This window comes from Chanodichthys erythropterus, chromosome 9, assembly GCF_024489055.1.
Source record: "Chanodichthys erythropterus isolate Z2021 chromosome 9, ASM2448905v1, whole genome shotgun sequence".
Taxonomy (NCBI): domain Eukaryota; kingdom Metazoa; phylum Chordata; class Actinopteri; order Cypriniformes; family Xenocyprididae; genus Chanodichthys; species Chanodichthys erythropterus.
In genome coordinates, this window is record NC_090229.1 from 8,308,601 (window position 1) to 8,329,730 (window position 21,130).

General features: G+C 36.0%; 1 protein-coding gene across 1 annotated transcript in view; it reads right to left on the reverse strand.

Annotated features, from left to right (window-relative positions):
• Window positions 1–21,130, reverse strand: part of plxna3 (plexin A3) — a 196,917-nt gene that overhangs the window by 122,020 nt on the left and 53,767 nt on the right. The window contains exon 4 of the mRNA XM_067394453.1: window positions 2,403–2,543. Within this exon, the coding sequence (XP_067250554.1) occupies window positions 2,403–2,543 (141 nt within the window). The remainder of the gene's footprint in view (window positions 1–2,402; window positions 2,544–21,130) is intronic.

A 21,130-nucleotide genomic window follows, 5' to 3' on the forward strand; every position in this document is an offset into this window, starting at 1 on the left:
AAATGTATTGCTTTACCTGTACTCTATATATTTCTCCAATAAAAATAAATAAATAAAGTACTGATTATTGTTAATGTTGGTTAGTGCATTAAGTTATATTACCTATTAGGACCTTGTTATAAAGTGTCATCATAAAAAGTAAAAAAAAATACATAAAAATGGAAAATCTGTAAGTTTTAACTTAAAAAAGGAAAGAAGTAGTTGAAGAAACACCCATATATCTATATGCATGATATCATTATGATGATGTCATCGCACACATCATTGAGCTGCTCTACCTTCAAGCGTAACGCTGGTGAAATTAATACTGCTATCTGCATGGCTAATTCCTGCCTACACTGCTTCATGATGCCTGGAGCACGGGAACATTTTATCATGTTATTTTTCTGAATCGTAGTGATAAGGATATAAAAATACCCCTGTGCTGAGGACTGAAGCTTCGCTGAGCTCTCTTAAAGACGGTTATGTTTTCTGTGCGTCACTTCAACTAAGTCTTTCTCAAGGAAACACACACACAAAAAAAAATGGGGTCTTTCAAAAAATGCACAAAGACAACAAATTTCTTTTTGCGAGAAGAAGAAATGAGCATTGAAAAGAGAGGCTGAGGAAAGAAAGAAGAAAATGAAGAAAGAGCTACAGCTGTACTGTATAAGAGTGTCTGTACGTCTGTTCAGCTGCTGAGAAACTTCGATGTATCCTTCCTCTCCTCCGGCTGTATAATGGAGCATTATGGGAAGGGCTGTTATTCTGCTCGGCTCTGGATGGAAATGCTTCCCCACTATTTCTTATTAGGGCCAAGCAGCTGGGGCTCCCATTCAGAGTCGTGAACCGCCGGTTCATATTCTGTTTTCCTGTCTCGCAGATGTTAAAACAACATATCTGAGACTCCGGTTCGGGTCTTAAGACAAAAGCGGTGCGCGCCCACTCCCTCCTCACAAACGTGCCTTTATTCTGTCCTCGCCGCAAATGTTTTTGCTGGCTTTATTAAATAAATTAACCGCAAATGATAAGTGATAAAAATTAAGAACAATAGTGACATATATAACAGTCTGAGACCACATGGAAAAATCTGGGAACCAAAATTACATTTAAACTTTTAGGATTGTGGAGGGGAAAAAAGTATAAACATTATGAGACATTATTGCTTAAAGAGATATTTCAGATTGTACACTATATATAGCTCACCAATCTGAAGTAAATGAGCAACACTGATCATGTGAACTCTTTTATTTTTAAATTCAGCTTTTCATTGAAATTGTTATGCTGATCATACGATTAGTAATGATTCTTTTTTTTTATTAAATCAGGAACTATTTCACGACTAGTCTCTTTTAAACTTTTAAACCCCATAGAGATTATTAATAAATCAAGCACAATATATTGGTGAACACATAAGTATACACTACCGTTTAAAGATTTGTGGTCTTTTCTTATGTTTCTTATGCTCATCAAGGCTGCATTTATTTGATCAAAACTACAGTAAACATAGTAATAGTAATTTTAAAATATTACAGTTTACGATAACTCTTTTCTATTTGAAAATGTCATTTATTCCTGTGATGCAAAGCTGAATTTTCAGCATCATTACTCCAGTCTTCAGTGTCACATGATCAGAATGATTCAGAAATCATTCTAATATGCTGATTTACTACTCAAGAATCATTTCTTATTATTATCATCTATGTTGAAAACAATTGTGCTGCTTAAAAGATGTTGTGGAAACCTTTTTTTCAGGATTCTTTGATGAATAGAAATTTTTAGTAGCATTTTAAATGTCATTATGGTGACTTTTGATCAATTTAATGCATTCTTGCTGCATAAAAGTAATAATTTCTTTAAAAAAACCTTTTGAACAGTAATAATTTCTTTAAAAAAAAAACTTTTGAATGGTAATATATGTGTATATATATATATATATCCTGAAGAATCCTGAAAAAAAAAAAATATTGTACACAAATATTTTGTACAATTGTAAACAATGTTTCTTGAGCAGCAAATTGACACATTAGAATGATTTCTGAAGGATCATGTAACACTGAAGACTGGATCAACAATTCAGCTTTGCCAACACAAGAATAAATTACATTTTAAAATATTTTCAAATAGAAAACAGTCATTTTAAATTGTAATAATATTTCACAATATTACTGTTTTTACTGTATTTTTAACCAAATAAATGCAGCCTTGGTGAGCAGATGAAACTTCTTTTAAAAACATTAAACTTTTGAGCGGAAGTGTGTATATATATATAAAATAATCATCTGTTTTGGCTGATTTTTACCTTTTTTTATATTCAATCTCAAAGCTCAAAGAATTACCAGTCTGTACTAGAACTAGTCGTTCCTAATCAGAATCAGAATCAGAATCGTTCACATTCAGAATTATTCTTAAATGAATCTCACCTGCTTGTCACTCAGCAGATAGATGTACTGATAATCTGGACTGAACACCATGTCGCGTAGAATCGGGCTTCCCTCCACGACGGTGACTGTCTCGTACAGCAGAGCGGTCTCAGAAGGCGGTGGTATACCATCCACTCGAATCTGAAAAGAAAAAGAAGTTTTGATTAACTCAACATTGATTTAAAACTGACCTTTACTTTCGTAATAGACATTTTGGATCTTATTGTGACAAATCTTCTTATAATATACATTGTAGATTCACCTTTTTTCTCACAGTGTCAGAAACCGGTTTGATAAAAGAATTCGGTCTCTCTAAACCCCTTCTCTCCGAGAGCCTACTCTGCTCTGATTGGTCAGGTGACCCAGTGTGTTGTGATCGGTCTAATGCTAACCGTGCGTGTCGAAACAAAACGTCCACTACCATGCAAAGTGCATGCAAAGTGGACTTTCACAGTGCAGAAAACAGCTTCTTCTTGACATGTTGACAACACAAACCAAACTCTTCTAGGCCTCAACTATAACTGCAGTGTTTTAGGCCAGATTAAAATATTTGTGGTTCGCGAGCAACCATTGATGACCATAGAATGACATTATGCAAACCTATGTATGTGTGCGCAGACTGGGATTTCTGGCGACTTGTTTCAGGCAGTTCAGAATTGGTTATTTTTTCATTAACTTAATTCATAGTGACCTTTGATCTTTGAAACGTTGCAGGACATTGACATTCACAAACAGCTGTATTACACACTACATGAAAAATAGTATTTGAAAAAGCATTTAAATTCCAGGTATTTTACTGTAATTTTACTGCTCACAGTGTTTCAGGTTGGTGGTACATCATCACTTACACATCTCCGATTATTACTGACACATGCAGTATTATAATTTTCCTCATGAATGCAGATTTCTCCAGCTGACCTAGAAAACGAACGCAGAACTTCGAGCGAATGCAGGCCGGCAACGGAACGAGATTACAGCATCTGATCAGATGCACGATAAAAATCAATTACATTTTAACAACACACACACACACTCGAACCCCCGCTGCCTCATCATTAGCGACTCCTCTGTTTCCTCACACTGATAATTAGTGTAGTTGAGCTTGCTGGGTAAAAAGCGAGCTCTAAATATGTCAAATTCAAAACATCTTTGAAGTGACGACTGAGGGAAAAAAAAAAAAAACACTGAGAGCGGCTGACAACCGCATTTAAAGTCAGAGAGCTCACCTATTTCCCTACCCGCTCACGGCGCCCGCGAAACGTCAGCGCGCGCCTCTGTCCTAATCAATTCTGACGGCAATGTGATAGGAGATTGAAATAAGGCTGTAAGTAAACTAAATTCCCACAGAAAAGGTACGAAATACCATTTGGGAAACGGCAGAGAGATCAAATTGACGAGAAGGGAAGCAAAAGAAGGTGCGAGGCAGAAAAAAAAACACTCGAAGCAGATGCACTGGCAGCGGTCTTGGGCCGTCTCCTAAATATCTGGGTCGGTCTGAAGTGACAAACATCGTTAGTCTGTTAATTAGCTGCCTCCTCATTGCAGCAGTTGCAGTAATTAGGGTTGACAAGGTGGCATCAATTAGTCGAAGGCTGCCATATTGGGTGTCACATACTGCCGGCCAAGTCAGAGCCCACGTCTCCCCGGGCAGCAGGACAGAAGGCCTAGAAACATGACGGACTCTCTGTCTGCGATTCGTCAATTCATGCGCCACCAGCTGTAGTGTCGCATTTCGCAGCCTACAGAGTTCCTTTGCTCTGCGTCGTTTAAACGAATCGGTTTGATGCCAACCGCCGCCTTTTGCGACGTCCCTGTGGAATCAGATCAATCCACAAAGTAGATTCCAATCAGCTTCACTGCAAAAACAGAAACGTTGTGTATCGTTCACAATTTCTATAAACTCAAATACACTTAAAGGTGCCGTAGAACGTCTTTTTAAAAGATGTAATATAAGTCTAAGGTGTCCGCTGAATGTGTCTGTGAAGTTTCAGCTCAAAATACCCCATAGATTTTTTTTAATTCATTTTTTTAACTGCCTATTTTGGGGCATCATTAAATATGCACCGATTCAGGCTGCGGCCCCTTTAAATTCTCGTGCTCCCCTCCCACGGAGTCCAACTGTTACCTAACAGTCGGGGTTATGTTGAGATTCGACTGTTCTTCGGAGGTCTTTTAAACAAATGACATTTATATAAGGAGGAGGAAACAATGGTGTTTGAGACTCACTGTATGTCATTTCCATGTACTGAACTCTTGTTATTCAACTATGCCAAGATAAATTCAATTTTTAATTCTAAGGCACCTTTAAAGGGACAGTTCACCCAAAAATAAAAATTCAGACGTCATTTACTCAACCTCAAGTCAACCTATATGACATTCTTTCTTCTGTGAAACACACACACATACACACACACACACAAAAAAAATATATTTTGAAAGTCAGTGGGGCCTGTGAGGGAAATTTCCGTAAGCCAGGAAAAACGCAGAATCCAGTCATAAAAACGGAATGTATATAATATACTGTATAATGCAGAATGTAACAATTTTTGATGAATAAATAAAAAGTAGGTCAGTACACTTTAATTAAATCACGATATAGTGTCTGTGAATATTAAACCACAAAAGACTATTTAAATATGAATCCTGCATTCTGTGTGTCTCTGTGTGAATGAATGGCGCAGACGAGCACAAGCACGCGTGACGCTCGTAGTGTTTTCAGCCTCACTATATGAGGACATGAATGTATGAACTTCATCTCCAGAGCCGCTCTGAGAGCAATTTACCATTTCATTTGAGAAAAACTATCATCATATCATAAACGCAAAGAAACTTACGGCAACCCGTCAAAATAGAAGTTTGGTTTAAATTGAAGAGTGGCAGAAATATGTTACTGTTGTACAGTGGAATTTAGCTATGTGTCAATGTACTAATAATACGAACACTAATAAATAATAATAAAATATTATTAAAACTTAATTTTTTTTAAAGGAATAATCAGAATTTTTCTTCCATGTTTTAATCCTTCATTTGATTGCCAGGAAAAAATTAAACACACAACACAGAATTTCTGGGGGGAAAAAACTAAATATTTTATAGGAATTAATTTTTTAAATAATAATACAATTTGTTGTTTTATAAATTCAATTAATTAGACATTCTTTTTGATTATTAAAATTTAATTAAACCATTAAAATGGAATCCAGACAAACTTAAAACAGAAAACACAGAATTTGGTAAAAATAAAAAGGAATTTGAGAAAAAAAAAGTATTACATAGGACCAACATTTTTGTTAAACTTCATAAATTGATGTTAAATTGTATAAGTTTCATGATTTCAATTAATTAAACATGCTTTTTGATTGCTAAAATTTAATTTAACTATTAAAAATGGAAAAAAAGATTCCAGAAAAATAAAAATGGGGATAGATAGATTAGATAGATTAGATAGATTAGATAGATTAGATAGATTAGATAGATTAGATAGATTAGATAGATTAGATAGATTTGATAGATTTGATAGATAGATAGATTTGATAGATAGATAGATTTGATAGATAGATAGATAGATAGATAGATAGATAGATAGATAGATAGATAGATAGATAGATAGATAGATAGATAGATAGATAGATAGATAGATAGATAGATAGATAGATAGATAGATAGATAGATAGATAGATAGATAGATAGATAGATAGATAGATAGATAGATAGATAGATAGATAGATAGATAGATAGATAGATAGATAGATAGAAAACTGAATTTGGGAAAAAATAAAGCATATTTCATAGGCCCTAACTGACTTTCAATGTAAGGACAGAAAACCCCACAATTTTTCCAAAATGTTAATATTGAAGTCATACAGGTTCACATTTTTGGAACAGAAAAACACAAGGTAACCCAAATTTAGGACGGGTTTAAACAACACAGGCTCACTGTCTGTTACGGCTGACTTAAAATACGCTGACAATCTGACAGAAAGCAGAGACTTGTGCTTCATTTATGGAACAGCTACGTCAGTCAAACCATCTGTGGGTACACTCTATGTGAATTAAATCCAGATGCTGAGACAATCTCCTAGCAGCATCTGTGTCTGCATTTAATTTGTTTATTAGACTTCATGAAATCTTACGATTGTAAAACTCATCTAAAAAGATAATGCATTTTAATTAAAGGGATAGTTCACCCAAAAAGTCATCATTTACTCATCCTCAAGTTGTTCTAAACCTGTATAAATTTCTTTGTTCTGCTGTACACAATTACAGTCAACACCATTGGCTACCATACTATTTTTTTCTACTATGGTAGTCAATGGGGGGCGAGATCTGCTTGGTTACAAACATTCTTCCAGATATCTTCCTTTGTGTACAGCAGAACTAAGGAAACATATAGGATAAAATATTTTTTTAAAAAAAAGCAAAGCACAATATGAATTCAAAAATCACAAAAAAAAAAAAAACATCTGAAAACACTATCCATTCACAATGGTTACAACATCTTTGATCACTCCAGTGTTAGCTATGCGGATCATTTCAAAATGGCCAAATATCACTTGACAGATTGGTTTAGATTAAATATGTCATAGTCAGCTAAAGAACTCTTATTTTAAACCTCAAGAGGAACAATTATCTTCTGCCACAAACTAAACAAACTTCATGCCAAGCACCAAAGCACTCTTTATGCCTAACTACAGCTTTTATCCATCCAGCACTAATGCATGGGGTGGAAATTGGAAGAGTGGAGAAACTTTTACACTGGATTAGAAGACTGAACAGCCGTAGCATTGATTGTTCTGGGGTCTGTTAGCCAAAATGATACTGAAATCCCACAGATCCCACTCTTGCTGAATGGGGACGAAAATACCAGCAGCATTCAGACTGGGTGAGCCTGCTATGTAATCAGGTGCACTTTTCTGCCCTAAAAAAAAAAAAAAATCCATGGTGAACTTAAATGGCTTTCAGGAGGGTGCGCTTAAGATGTGTACTCCTTTTTTTCTCTAGGCGGGGGGTCCTCGCGGAGCACTTGAGTGTTTGAAATGCAGAGTGCTTGCTCAGCCTGCCGAGAGCTGACCCCGCGACAACATCAAACAGCTCAGATGAGGGTAATTGGAATTTAGATAAATATTACCTTCCCCCCTCCGTCTCTCCGTCGCTCAACTGATGCCAGGGTAGAGGCGCCTGCCTATCCATCTATTAATTAACCTGCCATGGAGTCGTATCCCGTGCGCTGCGGTGAGGCCCGGAAGACTGACGGTTTTGATCATAGCCCAATTCTTCCCTCATCGATCACAAAGGGGGCAAAGAGAATGGGGAAATTACTATAGCTGGAGAAAATGAAAGAAGGGGTCATTTTTTTGCTCATTTGGGTGCTTGTTTTCTATCGATTCGAAGTCCTTGTGAGGCCCGGGGTTTCAAGGACTGGGTGAATGAAGCTCTTAAGTGGAGCTGGATTCATTTCCCATCTCTCTCGCTCTCATTCTCATTCGTTCACCCTCTTCTAAACCAAACTGTACAAAAAGATGTTCTAGATTATTTCTGCAAGGACGAGAGACAACAAGAGGCTGTAGAGTAATTCTCTAAAATTCATAATCAATTAAAAAAAATACAATGGCTACATTTTGATAGACAACAATAGATCTCTATTATTAACAAAGAACTGCAAATAAATGCAAAAATTTAATTTTTATAAAATAAGGTCAGTTGAGCTAAAAAAAAAAAAAAAAAACTGTTAGAGCCAGTAGAGTGGGGTGGATGGATGGATGGATAAAGAAAGGGATGGATGGATGGATGGATGGATGAAGAGAGGGATGGATGGATGGATGAAGAGGGGTGGAGAAAGAGAGAGAGGGATGGATGGATGATGGATAAAGAGAGAGAGATGGATGGATGGATGGGTGGGTGGGTGGATGGATGGATGGGTGGGTGGATGGATGGATGGATGGATGAAGAGAGGGATGGATGGATGGATGAAGAGAGGGGTGGAGAAAGAGAGAGAGGGATGGATGGATGATGGATAAAGAGAGAGAGATGGATGGATGGATGGGTGGGTGGGTGGATGGATGGATGGATGGATGGAGAGGGGGATGGTTGGAAGGATGAAGAGAGATGATGGATGATGGATGGATGAATGAATGAAGAGAGGGATGGATGGATGATGGATAAAGAGAGAGATGGATGGATGGATGGATGGATGGAGGGATGGATGGATAAAGAGAGGGGGATGATGGATGGATAGATGGAGAGGGGATGGATGGATGGATAAAGAGAGAGGGGTGGATGGAAGGATGAAGAGAGATGGATGGATGAATGAAGAGAGGGATGGATGGATTAAGAGAGAGGGATGATGGATGGATAGGGGGAGAGAGGGAGAGAGAGATGATGTGTGGATGGATGAATAAAAATCAACCAATATAAATAATTTATAGTATTATTTAATATTTTCCCTGCATTTTAAATGAGTAAATAATAATAATAATAATAATAATAATAATATATTAATAAAAGTTAAATAATTTGGATTCAAATCGAGAATACTTCTTTTAAAATACATAAGAGTAGAATTGTGTTAATATTGGTTAAAATAATAAATAAATATTTGTCAAACCAATTATCAGTATGTCTCCATATGTAACAAAACTGAAATATCTATAGAGGAAAATGTTCAAAACCAGAAAATTTTTACATTGAACCAGTCAAAATCATGATATTTAAAAATTAAGTAAATAAGTACAATATATTTATATAGCACATTTAAAGACAGATGTCAACAAGTATCTCACAATTTAAAAAAACAACAGCATAAAAACAATAATTAAACAAAAGCATGTCTAAACAGATGAGTTTTTACTTTTTAGCTTCTTTTTAAAAAGGTCCACAGATTTTAAATCTAAGAGAGGAGTCTTCCAAAGTTCACAGAGCTACTACCTCAATCATGAAATCATATATAAAAAGATCAAACAGAATTTCTGAGAAGTAATAATCTTTACTATCCAGACTACAGCACACAGCTCCCAGCCTACGCAGAATATCAGCTTTAAAACTGAAAATGCAATTGAACAGGGAGAGGGGAAAAATGTACAATTTAAAAGACAACAACCAACGTGTGTATGAATGAACGAGACACGTCGAGGGTGTGAGAGACGCTGCTGACTAACACCGCTGACATACGAGGAGGAGCTTCATTTACCACTCACATCAAAGAGTGCGAAGACAGAAGAAAAAGAGTGAGAGAAGAAAGTGAAAGACACGACAGAGTGCTAGAGGAGTGATAGATCACAGGATAAAATTGGATTTTGTAGGCAAAAAAAAAAAAGGCCTCTGAAAACTCAATCTCTTTGTATTGACAACACAGAACAATGTGACAATCCCAGCTATGGATTTATCCTCGTAAAACACAGTCTTTCGCAAACACACACACTCCATAATCAACAAAACTAACTGACCAGCAAATAAATAAGCAAGCTGGAAAACTCCCACGTAAAGCAGGTAAACATCAGTTTGTTGATAATGGCACAAGCTGTTAACATGTGGTCTTATTTAAAATTGGATTTGATGTAATCCACAGAAGGGTTTATGTTTTTATTGGCTCGACTGAAAGATTCATAGCACAAAGTCATGTCTATTCTAAGTGAAAGCACCAGACATCCCAGTTTAATGTTACTTTGTTTTCTTTTGGACATGGAATATTATAAAAGTAACAGAGTAAGAATCCAAAAGACACAACAGTAGAAGATAAACTCCTCATTTGTGCAAATACTGCACCTCTGAGACACATTCAAAAAAAGTTATAACTAGAATTAAATTACAGTCAAAGGCGAACAGCGCTTCACCTTCATGGACCTACAGACATCAACCTACGCAGCCCTCATTTTACATAGCAGCACAATATTAATAATAATAATAATAATAATAATAATATTTTTGATAATTATTCATCATGTTTGTTTGTTTTTTGAGTGTTTTTTATTTAGATTTATTTTTAACAATTTTTGCCTTTATTGTGATAGGATAGTATCAGGAAGCAAGGTGGGAGAGAGAGGGGCACCGCGAGCCTGGACTCGAACTCGGGTCGCCCGAAGCACAAACGGCGCTATATGTCGGGTGTGCTGACCATTATATTTGTTTTTATAATAAATAAGAAATATATAGTATAATAAATTAATAAAAGTTGATTATATTTTATTATAGAACCACAATAATAATAAAAAAAAAAAAAATCAAAAACACTTATTGATTATGTTACTAAAAAAATAATAAATATTAATACATTGATAATAATAATAGTAAATGCATTTGATATTTACTTAAAAATGTTGTTTTTATAATAAAATAAATAATAATAATATTTGATATTCATTCATTGTTTGTTTTTATAATAAATTAGCAATATATAACATAATTAAAAAGTTAATTATTTTTAATAATAGAACAATAATAACAAATATCAAAACATTTATTAATTATATCATTATTAAAAATAATAAATATATATAGATGATAATAGTAAATACATTTGATATTTATTTAATGTTTTTATAATAAAATAATTAAGAATAATAAGAACAGCAGCAAAAACAACAATTACTATTATTAGTATATAAAAAAAAAAAAAAAAAAAAATCAATCAATAAATAAAGTGAGATGCAAGCTAAATTTCTGTCATCTGCAAATGTTGTTCATATGACTCATATGCAAAAATCAGATCAGTTTGATTCATGAATGAATCACTGATTCACTGAAAAGAATTGCTGAATTCGGAACTGCAGCATAGCATACAACTCGTACTATTTCTGCCATAGAAAAATATGGTAAAAATAGGATGCTAGTATGTGATTCCGAATTCAGCAACATGAGTGATTCAGTGATTCATTCTTGAATCAGACCGATCTGATTCATAGCTACGTTTTTTTGGTACTTTTGTATCCTTAAAGCGTTCAACATTTCTCCTTGTGTTTATTCTAAGAAAGAAAGTCATACGGTTTTGGGTTTTATTTTTGGAGTTGTGATAAAGGAAAGCATTTTAACTTTAAAATGAACATTACCACCTTTAAGCTCTTCCACCTTCAACTACACACCACTTCTATTAGAGACTGCTGTTACCAGTGAACTTGTTCATACAACTCATGCACTATTACATTAGTGTGAGGACAGACCAAAATTTGGGTAGTTATTTGCTGATAATCACCTGAACGACAGGATGATCATTAAGTCACCGAGTTGAACTCAAGAATCAGTTCGGTTCGACTCATGAATGAATCACTGATTCACTGAAAAGAACTGCTGAATTCAGAAATGCATACTAGCATACTAGTCTTACTATATCCACCACAGAAACATATGGTAAAAATAAGAGTAGTATGCTAGTATGTAGTTCTGAATTGAGCAAATTCAGTGATTCAGTGATTCATTCTTGAATCAAACCGATCTGATTCTCAGTTCTGTTTCATAGCTACGTTTTTTTTGGTACTTTTGTCTACTTGAGCCATTAAAAATTTCTCCTCGTGTTTAATGGAAGAAAGAAAGTCATACAGGTTTGTTGTTTCATATTTGGGTGTACTGTTCCTTTTAGTTGTGATAAAAGGAAAGCATTTTAACTTTAAAATGAATATCATCACCTTTAAGCTCTTCCACCTTCAACTAAACACCACTTCCACTAGACATTGCTGTCGTTCCGCACTGCCCTCGGCGACTCTTAAAAGGGATTACGGAGGTACATGAGATCTATTTTTCCCTCCCATGTCAAGAGAGGCATGATGGGATATTATGCTGATGCTTTTACATTACATCTGCCCCATCTTCAACCTCTTCGGGTTCATTCTAGCCTTTAAAGAGGGTCTCGAATACTGCGACGAGCCAGATCTATTTTACATGAGCACCCCAGTAATGAAAAAAGCCCTCCACTGTCTCAGAAAATGAGGTCAAAATCCTCAAGCTGCAAATTCATCCTCTTAGGAGAATGAAGGAGACAAAAGCGTTGCACCCCTGGAACTGAACAAAGGGTCTGTAATTCAATTAGAGTCCTTATCCCGTTTCCTCAGATCCGTCCGTGTGCGGAGACGGGCCTCGCTGACGGAGTTTACGCCGTCAACACCTGCTTTGTCTTACTCTATCCTAACAAATACGACCAACTAAACCATCAACACTCTCTTCCTCTACGGCTGCTGGCACTTTCTACCGCATTCCGTGACCTTTGACCTGGCCCGACCTCTGAATTCTAGTGTCATGAAGTGTCTGTGCATGGTTTGGTTTTAAAGGTCACATGATCCAGAGCTTTCAGACATGCCTGGAGAAAGGCATTATGGGTAAAGAAAGCTGTGGTGTGGGAAACTAAGTCTTGTGTGGTATGACTGCACGTCCTATGATGCCCTTCACCCTCCACCAGCGCCTAGTTTCTCTCAAACAGCAATTACTCAGATTCAGTCATGTATACCACCCGCTTTATAATGCCCAAATTACAAGCTCACCAGCGCTGGAATGTTTTTAACAGGAACAACCTTTCAATTACCATTTACTGTTGGTTTCGGATATCCGTACGGAGTAAATTACAGCCCACTCACCTAAAAAGACACCCACAATTTGAGGAAAATGCAATAGGATCGATGCAGCTTTAGGTGGTTTACTCATTTGTAAACTTTATCAAATGATGAATCTTAATTTATGAACACAATAGAGAACAGCAACTAAGCAAACATGAACTTCATTTAAAAATACTCCAGGAGCGTCACACCTGTATCCATTTAAGCAGAAAATGAGAGTAAACTTTCGCTTTAAGTAAATAAAACATTAAATAATAATACTACTACTAATAATAATAATACATTTTATTTGTTTATTTTATAATCTTCATTTAATCAAAGCAAATTTTTACTCTTTTTTGGTACTTGTTATATATTTTTGTTTTATTTTATTATTAATTATTAATTATTTATTATTATTATTATTATTATTTAGTAGTAGTATCACTACTACTACTACCACTACCACTACCACTACCACTACTACTACTACTACTACTACTACTACTACTACTACTACTACTACTACTACTACTAATAATAATAATAATAAATTGTGTTTATTTATTTATTTTATAATCCTTAGTTACTCAAAGCAAATTTTTACTTTTGTTTGGCACTTCAGTGATATTCATATTATTAAAAACTATATTATTATCATTAGTAGTAGTACTAGTACTAGTAGTAGTAGTAGTAGTAGTAGTAGTAGTAGTAGTAGTAGTACTAGTATTTTTTTATTAATAATAATAAATGATTAACAATAATAATAACAATAATTATTATTAAAAACTTCATTGTTATTAGTAGTAATTATCAATTATTATTTTATTATTATCAATTATTATCAATTACAATTTGCATATTATTATTATTATTATTATTAATTATAATTATTATTATTAATATTATTAATGTACTACAACAATAACAATAATAATAATAGCGCCGTATATAAATTAATCGCATCCAAACTAAAAGTGTGTTTACATAGTGTGTGTACTATGTGTGTATTATATATATATATATATATATATATATATATATATATATATATATATATATATATAATACACACACGTATATATTTAACAAAATTTTATATTATATAAATATACATGTAAATATTTCTTAAATAAATACATGTATGTGTGCGTATTATATATACATAAATACACACAGTACACACTTATTTTGGATGCGATTTATCGTGATTAATCATTTGACAGCACTAAAACAAAAACAATATTACGATTATTAGTTGTAGTAGCAGCAGAAGTATTATTATTATGATATATATATCTACTGAGGTATATGCATTATATATTCATTAAATATTCACTTGGCTATCTATAAAGTTTACTTGAATTTGCTGCATGAAAAAATTTATACATTGCATTGATAAGGAAAATATTTTTCTTAATAAAAATAATTTAGCTGTCTAATAGTCTGTAAGAGATATTTAATGCCAGCAAATTCACTCAGTGCCATGACAAACATTTCATTCTGGTCCCTGCATTCTTCTCGTTCCTTCCCAATTATCTCTACAAAAAGGCAACAGCAAAAACAAATGGATGAATTAAAAACAAAAGGCAGAGGCAGCATCTGAAACGCTGTGATTTTGTAAATCCCTGCAGGTGCACAGGTGGGGCGTGCTGGCAGCACAAGCAGGGATTTGGGATTTGGGTTCAGGCATCTCATGGGCTGTCACACTGAGCAGAACGAGTGTAGACAGGAATGTTACTTCTCTCACACGCTTGTCACGGGCCAGAGACCAGTCAGGCTTCTCTGATCACTGCAGACCTGCTGCTCAGGTGCTGGAGCCCGGCCAAGGGAACGTCAGCAAACTCACCTCTCATCCTACAGGAGAGAGAGACTCTAGGACTAGCTGTAGAGAGAGAGGGCTAAGATGTGTTGCCACGTTAATCTGGCCAACTGTAGATCATTTTGATTCTGTGACCGTTTATATTTCAGAAAATCTCGTCACATGCAGCAATCTGTGACTGAGATGATGAAGAAATAATAGCTATAAACATTTTTAATGTTTTTTCAGACATAGGTAAAATGAGTTTAATATCAAAAATAAAAATTAATCCAAGTCCAAAAATAAATATATAGAACAAGCTGACATATAAAAACAATTTAAACAACTTGAGGGTGAGTAAATGACAAAATTTTCATTTTTGGGTGAACAATCCCTTTAAATTTCCAATGAAATCCAGTATACTGAAACATAATTAGGGATATTAATTTTACCCGTCTCATTTCTCCTTGCCTAGAGGACAACTTCAGCAAAAAGTGGCACAGCTTACCCCACTCCCCCCGATTTGAGCTGTTATGTTGGCATTCCAAGAAGAAAAAAAAGAATGAAAGAAAAACACAAGCCAAATTTGCCAACGAGCCCTCGGAGACTCCTCGAATTCCAGCGTAAGCTTATTAACCTCTCCTGCCCAGATCCAGACAGAGGCAAAGCCAACATGAAACTGCACTTAATCCAACAATTAATCGCACAGGAAATTGTGTGTTGCTTCTGCACATCTTTGCGGTAACACGCAACACACACACATCCACGAGTGTGTATGCTTTGTATGCGTCGGCACGCTGTCAGTAATGTGTTTGGAGTTGAGGGTCTGTGTTTATGTTAGCATAAAAAAAATTGTGCCCAATTCAAAAAGAGTTTCCATGGCGTTAACCCTGTCTGACTTGCCGTTCTACTTTGAAATATAAAAGGAGATGTCTATTCAGGCCTGAGACTCATCTGAGAGCTACTTCATTCACAAAGGGAAGTCAATTACAGCTTTGCTTTGTCAGGGGAAAAAAAAAAAACCAACAACAAGCATCAGAGCGAGAAGAAATGTATGAATTTTTAAAACCAAACTCTGATGGATGACGATGCAAATCCACGTTGAAGTCTGAAACACAGGAAATTTAAAAAGGAAATTGACATTAATGCAATAGTGATTTAGTTCAGCAGAGGTATTGCTATTCTAGCCGTTCCTGTTTGGACACGTTTAGTGGCGAGTGTCAGAGTGAGTGAACTATTTTTAGACAGGTTATGAGGAAGGAATTGTTGTCTGAGACAATTATCACAAAATGGGGTTTGCATAAACAAACATTTCTCATTTCATTTCATTCTAATCCAACGTGAAGACAAACTTCTGCTAAATAAGTTTGAGTCTCAATGTGGTCAATCTTTAGTAGTGTTTAATAAGGCTATTAGCTATTACTTCAGCACATAAGTCCTGGACCTTTTACTGTTCATGGAAATCATGCAGCTTGATTCAGAAAGATGTGTGATTTATGATTTTTGCCTGGTGAACGATAAGACCAGCTGAAAAACATTCTCACAAACTGAGACCAGGGACCAGAATAACAGAAATCACCAAGCAAGACCACCCACATAATCACAGAGCAACGCCCTGACAACATTATAAAAACCTGTTTTTTAAAGTCACACACTGTGCCCGAAATCACATACTGTCTGAGTATATACTCCATTTGAATTTGAACTAACTTTGTGACCGTTAAACAAGTATGTTCTGTATTGTATGAATGTGGGTATTATGAAAGAAATTCGGACGTACTACATCCACCATGTTGTTTAGTGTCATGTGACCTACCAGCGCCAGTTGCGTCGCTTCCCTGCCATTTACAAAAAAAATACATTTCCAAAGTGGCATTGCTGCAGAAAGATCTGGCAACCATTCACAACATTCTGAATAGATTCAAAGTCCCTTTAAGACAAGTCATTTCACTCGGCGGCCATCTTTGAAACGCCTCTCGGGCATCCTGGGCATCATGCAATCTCTTTGAATGGGGAAACATCAAATCCTCCAAAACTGTTCGCCAACCTTATGATTAAATTTCATATTTGAAATCACCAATGAGATCTAACAACAACCGGCTCATAAATTTAGTTTCTAAACGCTCAAATCATGACAAAAAAAACCTGTATTTTTCAGGCTGGATCAAGCTAAAGCGCATGCACAGACCTAAATGCGCGTCTCTTCAGAGGCGCGTGTCTGACTGTTTCTATAGAAACCGGTGATTCTAACGGCCGCTGCAGTGACGCGATGACTTTACCAGTCGGTGATTGGCTCTTATTTAGAAGGCGGGACTTATTCCGCCATATTGTGCATTACACTTTCTCCCATTCAAAACAATACGAGTGACACGTCTTGTGTTATTCTATGGTCTTCGATAGATTTTTAGAATGTTGTGAGTGGTTGCCAGGGTGTTGCTATGTGCCTTCTTGTTAGTGTTCTAGGTGGTTACTATATAATCTCTTATTCTTGTTCCTGGATGAATTTCATGTTAGTTTGCAAGGATTTTCTCAGCTTGTTTTATCATCAACCAGGCATAAATCTAATCACTTAGAAAAGTAATGAGGAAAATGGTTAAAATATTATAAAGTCACACTCTACTATTTTAGCCATTTTTGTCCTGATCACACTGTAAAGGTATTACTCACACTAAAACAATCCCTAACCTCAAATTTTACATTTCATAACATTTCCTACACATTACTGTTCATTCAAATAGTGTGGCTTGTAACAAAATGATGTATGATCACACTGTAAACATAATGACAAATAGGTAAACACATGATACGAATATTACAGGATGATTACAGCCAAATTATCACTTCTAGCACACGTTTTCAAGATTTGGGTTCCTTTTTCTGTTGACCGTGTTGATCCGAGGGATAAGACACCGTCTTACACACGTCATTAAGTCAACAGCGAGTCCTACTCATTACGTGTTGAAACAGTGTTTGGAATGAGGAAGGACAAACAATAATCATGTCGCCATGTTTGAGAGCAAACACAATTAATAGCTTTCTCGCCATGCTGAAGTGCCCTTCGGGTTAACAAGACGCAGACGAGTGCCGTGTCGTGTTGGCTAGCTGCTCCTTATGCTCGGACAGATTTGAATAATGATGCTACAATTAATTTAAGCTGCATTAGCTTATCTATTCGAAATTTTTCATTGTTCTTCCTCATGCTTTAGCGAAAAAGCCCTTTAGCACGAGTCATAAACAGCAGATCGATCAACGTAATGGGAGATTCCTGGCTTGATTGATCACTGGGCACGATAAGCTAATCAAAAGACATGTAAATCATGTTTAGGCCTTGCATCTCAAAACTAAAAACAACTACGCATTGATTAAAATACAGATTTTTCCTGTTTATTGTGCTTAGCTTGGCCTTGAAACCCAAAACTCTGACAAAAACCATTAACAAGAGACTGAAGCTGTCCAGGTGGCGGTCTTCCTCTCTCAGTAGACTCAAGACAGACATATAAAATTACACGACGGGCATTCCACGCACTTTAAAGCTAAACAGAATACCAGTCGCTGCGGTTTCCCCTCTTAACCGGCCTGAAAGACCATCAAAAAGTCTTAAAGTTGAAACCTTCTGGGACTTAACCAACACCTCTAAACCCTTATCAGAAAAATCCAGATTTTCAACACCTAATGGAGCGACAGAATCCCAGACTTCCTGAAACCCTCAAAACAATCTGTGAATAAGTCAATGTGATGGCAACAAAGCACTTAGTGGGTCAATAATAATTCCTCCATCAATTAAACACAGTATTCTTTTGTTTCCAGGGCTTTTCTTGAGTTTTTATACGCGCTATGCCCTTAAATAGAAAAAAAAAGAAGGAAAAAACAGCCCAGCCGTTTTTCATTTCTGCCACAATGGAATTGGCACCTAAGTGTCGTTGGCTTTTGTTTATGTTGCTTTGACGAGCAGACATGGAAGCGGGTAGAGAAAATGATTGGCCCTATTGTTAAGGGCCTCCATCTCTGCAACCCTGCGAGGAGAAAAAAACCCCACAGTAACCCCTCGGAGTGAGCGTTTACAACGCGGCCCGCTTACACTTTTTACTACCTCCCGGCCCTAATAAAAGCAGACACCGATATAGAAGCCATTTCAAGGCATCCTATATATTTGTGGCTGACCCGAATTGGTTTTTCTGTGTGCTAAATAATTAAATTTGAGCCATCTGGAAGCTTTGTGATCTAATTCAGACCTTTCTCTGCAGGGCAGGCTGCTGTGCCCGGGATCTCGGCAACATCTTTGAAGGACTGACAGGAAGGGAAAGGAAGGATTAAGAAACAGGCCAGAGAGTAAATGGCAGTTTATATCGTTTAAAAAGTCCAAAGTATGGCGGAGCTGTCGACAGAGGTGTTAAGACTCTGAGAATATGCTAGACAGCCACTCGTTTGTGGATGACTCACTTGTTTGAACAAAAAGCAAGCTGGCTTGTCTGCGTGAGTTCACTTGCTTTCGGTCAATCTGTGAGCGAGTCAAAGCTTAATATTGACACACACTTTCTATCACTACACAGTTCAGACACCATCCGCACCTCTTGAGTGACAACCCTCTGAAAGAGCTCCGCACTGCGGCTCGTTTCGACCCCAAACACGTTTAGTCAACAAACTTCCCAAGGCTCAAGTCCATTAAAGCCCACATGTGGCTGAAATGGAAAAGTAGAGTGAAAGAGTACTAGCAAAGAACTTTTTGCACCAAATATTTGCTGCAAACGTTTGGTACAAACAATGAGAATCTGCGCACACAATTCACTTTAAAGTCACCGTGAAATCAAAATGGACAATTCTTGTTTTTTTATGGAATAATGCAGTACTTATTTTAAACGATTCATCTGTGCACATCAATTTTTTTAAATTCCTAATCTTTAATCAATTTGTTCAAGAAGCCAATATACATCATGATAAGAAAGGAAAGAATATCGCAACTTGTGCATGTTGACTTTAAGCACTTATATTTATTTATTTTTTTTTTTAAAGATTTATTTTTGGAGTTTTTGCCTTTATTATGACAGGAGAGTAAGTTGACAGGAAGCGAAGTTGCAGAGAGAGAGGGGGACGGGATCGGGAATGGTCCACGAGCCGGGATTCAAACTCGGGACAACTGAAGTGCAACCGCGCTATACGGTGCTGCCCACTAGGCTATTGAAGCAGACGCATTTTACTTTTATGAAATGGCCTTTAAATGTTTAAGATCTCAAACTTATATCCATTATCAATATTATTAGGTATTCAAATCAAATACAACTTAAATGTTATAAGAAACTAAAATGAAACTGAAGTGTTGTCTTAGCAAATAACTGAAATAAAATTAGTTAAGGTATTGAGGGTGTGTTCACACTTCTAGTTCAGTTCACTTGGTTAGTGTCTGGAAAAGAAAAGTAAAACATTTAGTCCTGGTCCGCTTAGCGTTCACACTGGCAATTTTACACCAAACCTAAAGATACCGAAACTAAAGGCAAAGGGATGTGTTCACAACCTGATTGGTCGGATTTTATGATGTATATTTTGAGACGGAACTTACCGAACATCCAAAACAATACTGTGTGCTGGGATAAATGTGTTCGTTGAATGTGCATAGCCTACATATGATGGTATTTTAGGCAGCTGAGAACTTGTGAAGAGCTTAAAATGTGAAAAGGAGTCAAAACAGCGGCAGGAATCCCTCCGTCACACACACAATGAAGATCTGCTGCGAGGAGACGCGGTTCTGATGTCTGTACCAAACTGTGATAGGCAATATCACGACTATGTTGAGAAAAAAAACAGGAATGCTTGAGCATTCTGTCCTTCTTAGGGTTGAATCTTGTGACATCATGTCCTGTTTTTGGTTTGTTTACATGTCTTTGGTCCGTGTTGCGTTCATATTTCATTCAAACCGCACCAGATCTTTTCAGCAGTTTCGCTAGGCTTGATTGGTGCGCACCAGGGTTCGGATATCAGTGTCCACACTTATTCAAATGAAGCGCACTAACAGATCAATCACACCAGAGATTGGTTAATTGAACCAAACATGCCAAGTGTGAAAACACCCCTAAAATTACTAAAAATAAATTAAACTAATAAAATGACAAGAGCACATAACGAAACTACATCAAAAATAAAACAAATTAAAATGAAAAACTGAAAATATATTTCAAATTATTACAATTATATTCAACTAGTTCAAAATATTAATAAATGCTTTAACAGTATATAATTAACACTTTTTTCCATTATTTCATTGCATGGATCTAAACTGCAAACATTTGCACAAAGCAACCATCATGCCATTAAAGCATACTGAACTGAAAATTAAAATAAACAGAATTTAAAAAAGGGATCTTAAACGAAAGGTTTGTGAGGTGTATAACACCTCTTCCTCTCCCATCCCTCCTAGTGCG